This window comes from Fringilla coelebs, assembly GCF_963513975.1.
Source record: "Fringilla coelebs genome assembly, chromosome: 12".
NCBI classification, from domain to species: domain Eukaryota; kingdom Metazoa; phylum Chordata; class Aves; order Passeriformes; family Fringillidae; genus Fringilla; species Fringilla coelebs.
The window spans coordinates 984,911-989,731 of NC_140038.1; the positions used below are offsets into that span (position 1 = coordinate 984,911).

Genomic DNA, 4,821 nt, shown 5'->3' on the forward strand with positions numbered 1-4,821 from the left:
GGGCTGGAGTTGTTTATACTGGAGAAGAGGAGGCTCAGGGGAGAAAAGGCAGTGTCAGGGCACAGGTTGGACTTGATGATCTCCAAGGTCTTTTCCACCCTTGCTGGTTCTGTGATTCTCTGAAATCACCCTTGGAGCAGTTGCAGGATGAGCCCTGGGCCTCCTCTTCAGAAGCTCCAGCAGCCCAGGTCCCTCAGCTTCTCCTGCCATGCCCCAAAGCCCATCCTGTCAGTCCTGCAGAGCCTCTGCAGCTCCTCCTCATTGCCCAGAACAGGGAGCCCCAGAGGCAGACACAGCAGCCCGTATGTGTCCCCCTTGCCTGGGGTTCCTCTGGCAAGAAAGCAGCAGGAGGCACTGCAGGAGCCTGCAGACAATTCCTGCAGCACTCCTGCTGCCCAAGGGACGTTCCCATGGTGCCAAGTCAGGAACTGCAATGGGGAGTGGGACTGGAGGGGAAAGGGTAAACAGGGATGGGCTGTTTGCAAGGGAAAAAAAAAGTGGTGGACAATACGAAGAAATTTCTACCAAGGAAGAGTGAAGAAATCAAAGGTGAAGCAAAGGAAATGCTCAGGGCAGTTTGGGGGTGGCTGCCAGGCATCCCTGGCTCTGAGCAACAGCGTCTGCAGTGGGACAGGAAACTCCCAGCTGATGGGAACAAACCTTCTGGCTAAGTGCAGAGGCCACGACAAAGCTGAGTGGTTTCCCTGGTGTCCCCCAGCCCTTGCTGGCCCCAGGGGCTGATGGTATTTGTGCTCCCTCAGGTTCATGTCCCCACAGCAACAGCATGGGGGTGCTCCCCCCTGCTCTGTGCAATGCAAACAGGGGCTCCTGAGCCAGTGTTGCCGTGTCTGTGCCTGCAAGGATAGGGCTCCTGTGTGAGCTGGGGGAGAGACCAGGGCTGCAGAGGGAGGATGTTGTTGGCAGCTCTATGAGGATGCTCTGGGATGCTGCCCTGGGATGTCCAGGGCACTGGGGATAGATCAGCCCCTGCTCTTCTGCTCCTTCCCTTCTCCCCCAGGGCTCTTGCAGAGCACCAGCCATGCTGTTTGCCCCCAGCCTGCCCACGGCCACCCTGGGGCTGCTCACAGGGGTTTTCTGTGCTCAGCATTGGCCTGGGAAGGTTCTTGAGAGAGCCTGGGCAAGGAGCCTGGAGCCCCCAGGCCCAGGCCTAAGGCGTCAGCGCTGCCCCAACAGTGCCCATGGCCTGTCCCTGCTGCAGCCCAGGCACTGCCACCGCCAGGACTGTGCCTGGCCCCGAGAGCACTCAGGACCTACAGCAACACGAGGGCCACCAGGGCAGTGGGGCAGGGCCAGGGCAGCAGCACTGGTAACACCAAGTGCTGCTTCTGCTGGGCACAGCTGCCAGACTGCCAGCACTGATCTGCCCCCAGCCCTGCACACAGACATTGCTGCTGCAGCTCCAGGGAAGGCAACAAAAGGGCGTCTCTGCAGAAAACGTTGCTGGGAGATCCTTTAGTTCCTTTAAAGCCACACAGAGTGCAGTTCCTCATTGACACAGTCTGTGGCCATAGAGAAGATGGAGAGAAAAAAAATGAGAAATGTCACAAAGAATGACTTTTCTTTGTGGACTTTATTATTAAAGTAAAACAAATTAACAAAACTTCCAAAATGAGATGTACAAGAAGTATCAAAGATGAGTTTTATTATAAGTGGTTTGCAGAAATCGGCCAGCACTTTAATGTTTTTGAAAGCATCCAGTCATCAGTGTCCACACTGCAGCCTTGAGCTCCTTGTTCCTCAGGCTGTAGATGAGGGGGTTCAGGGCTGGAGTCACCACTGAGTACAGAACTGACAGGGCAAGATCAAGGGATGGGGAGGACATGGAGGGGGGCTTCACGTAGGCAAATATGCCAGTGCTGAGGAACAGGGAGACCACAGCCAGGTGAGGGAGGCAGGTGGAAAAGGCTTTGTGCCGTCCCTGCTCAGAGTGGATTCTCAGCACAGCCCTGAAGATCTGCACATAGGAAAAAACAATGAACACAAAACAACCAAATACCAAACAGACACTAACTGTAAGAAGCCCGAGTTTCCTGAGGTAGGATTTGGAGCAGGAGAGCTTGAGGATGTGTGGGATTTCACAGAAGAACTGGCCCAGGGCATTGCCCTGGCACAGGGGCAGGGAAAATGTATTCACTGTGTGCATGAGAGCATTGAGAAAGGCACTGGCCCAGGCAGCTGCTGCCATGTGGACACAAGCTCTGCTGCCCAGGAGGGTCTCGTAGTGCAAGGGTTTGCAGATGGACACGTAGCGGTCGTAGCACATGATGGTCAGGAGGGAAAACTCTGCTGAGAGGAAGAACATAACAAAAAATACTTGGGCAGCACATCCTGTGTAGGAGATGGCCGTGGTGTCCCAGAGGGAATTGTGCATGGCTTTGGGGACAGTGGTGCAGATGGAGCCCAGGTCAGTGAGGGCCAGGTTGAGCAGGAAGAAAAACATGGGTGTGTGCCGGTGGTGGCCGCAGGCTACGGTGCTGATGATGAGGCCGTTGCCCAGGAGGGCAGCCAGGGAGATGCCCAGCAAGAGGCAGAAGTGTAGGAGCTGCAGCTGCCACGTGTCTGCCAGTGCCAGCAGGAGGAAGTGGCTGATAGAGCTGCTGTTGGACATTTGCTGGGGCTGGCCACTGTTTTCTGCCATGGGAAAAATAACAGTGAAAATTTAGGGTAACCAGAATCAGTGCCATTTCCCATACCCCCTCCCTTGGTACACACAGAGTCCTTAGTGTTTTACAGTTCAGGTGTTTTCTTTATAAGCTCGACTGTATTTCTTCTGGTGTTCTTGGATATCAGAAATCCTTAGCATTTTTTTTATACTCAGGGAGAACAGAGCAAGTTCTGTGAAGCAAAGTGATGAGTGGAAAGTGGGGGGATATGGTCTGTCATTCTGACCATTTCAGAGTTTCTCTTGGCTTTAACCTTACTCAGGTGAAGGATGATCACCTTCCCATGCTTCCCATAAAATGCCACTGGGTACAGGTGAGAGCAGATGGATCCACCAGAGCCCAGCTCCACATTTGTAGCCAAAGACCCACTTTGCTAATTTCACCAACCCAGCAGCATTTTCAGTGTCAGAACACCTCTGCCTGTCCCCATTAATCTCAGAACTCAGAGATGCTCTAGGACAGGTTTGCAAACTGGATTGAAGCTCTCAGCTTGGACTGAAATCTCAGGGAAACTTCCAAGTGTCCTTATGATGGCATTGGATGAAGGGAGATGCAGTTCCTTCCCTGGCTGCACTGACAGCATTGCCCAGAGCCAGGCACTGGGGACAGCGTCACCCTGAGCCAGCTGTGCCCCCTGCCAGAGCCCCCAGGGCCAGGCAGCTGCTCCCAGCCCTGTGCTCTGCAAAGGGAACTGGGCCCGGGGCTGCAGAGCTGCCCCACGGCTCTGCTGCAGCTCTGCCTGCACAGGAGGGGCTGCACGCCTTGGAGCCCCGGCCCTGAGGACAGAGGCTTGGCTGGGGGCACAGGAGGGAGGGGGCTTGTTCAGATGGAGGGGCTGCACTGCAGGGGATCCTGTGGAGATCTCTAAACTCTCCCTGCCACAGCATTTCTGGGTTTTATTTTCTCACATATCCTGATCTTCTCTCTGCATCCTGGAGATTTTCCTCCTGCAAGTGTTTCCCTGTGCCTGATCTCTCCCTGCCAGCACTCACACACCCCAAATCTTTGAGCACTGTCCTTGGCCTGACAGAACTCTGCCTGTTTGCAGGCCATTGGCTGGGGGCAGGTTCTGTTTGCAGCTTGGAGAAAGGACAGCTCAAACTGAGCCTGATGGCTCCAGCAAAGGTGATGCTGCTGCTGTCCATGGGCAGAGTGGCTGAAAGCACATTAGGGATCTCCTGTAAACACAGTGATCACTAAAAGTAACAGGGAGATGTTGTAGGAACTTGTCAGAATTCACAATTAATAACTCATAATCAACCTTTAATGCTTATCCCCTCTCCCTGCCGTTCTGTAATAGTAGGAAACTGAATATGAAGGTTTTGGAAATATTCATTTTTATCAAAATCCTTGTCTTGGAAATATTCTATGACTAACCAGTATCCCTCAGCATGTCAGAGCTTCATGAACATTTCACCTCCCCTGCATCAGAAACACTCAGAGTTGTACTCACAGAGTCTGTAGGCATTGGGATGTTGCAGCTTTAGGAGATCACTCCGGGAGCTGCAGCTGTATTGTCCTGAAGCCAGAGGTTCCTGTGCCAAGGGCTGGCAGTGATTCTGTCCCAGGCACTTCTCAGCACCTTCCCAGGCCTGAATGATTGAAGCTCTCTGTGCCTCTGTGCTGTGCCCGGGGTGGCTGCAGGCAGTGCCCCAGCCCTGCTGGGCTGAGAGAAGAGCTGCTCATCAAGAGAAATGTGCTTTTGAAGCTCTTCTTGGTTACTAGGAGATTTCTCTGTGCCAGGAGCCCAGACCAGCTCAGCAGCACAGACACAGCACAAGGACTTTAATGAGCCTCTGGGGCTTTGTGCTCAGGCCCTGAACATCAGTCCCTGAGAGGGAGCTGAAGAAACCTCTCCAGAACTCCAAGTCAGAATCCAACTCCAAAGTTTCTTGGACTTTTAATGGGTCCCACTGAGGGACACGACTGAGAAAGTGTCCCCAGGCCCCAGGCAGAGCAGAGAACTGGATGCAGTGATGACAGGTGGGGACAAAGAGAAGCCAAGTCTTGGTGACCAGGGGCACAGCAGGGTCTGTGCCACAAGGGCTGTGAGGAGACACCTTGTCCTGAGGCACCGGGGCCTCCTGGCACAGCCCCAGCCAGGCTGGGCACTGTCAGCCTCTTGTCCTGCCCTCAG

The 4,821-nt window shown here is 54.0% G+C and overlaps 1 protein-coding gene across 1 annotated transcript; it reads right to left on the minus strand.

Annotated features, from left to right (window-relative positions):
* Positions 1 to 1,696: 1,696 nt before the first annotated feature.
* LOC311158385 (olfactory receptor 14I1-like) lies at positions 1,697 to 2,629 on the minus strand (the record flags this gene model as incomplete). Its single annotated transcript, XM_084213754.1, has 1 exon — positions 1,697 to 2,629. The coding sequence occupies one exon, from the start codon at positions 2,627 to 2,629 to the stop codon at positions 1,697 to 1,699; it is 933 nt and encodes a 310-aa protein (XP_084069880.1).
* Positions 2,630 to 4,821: the final 2,192 nt, after the last annotated feature.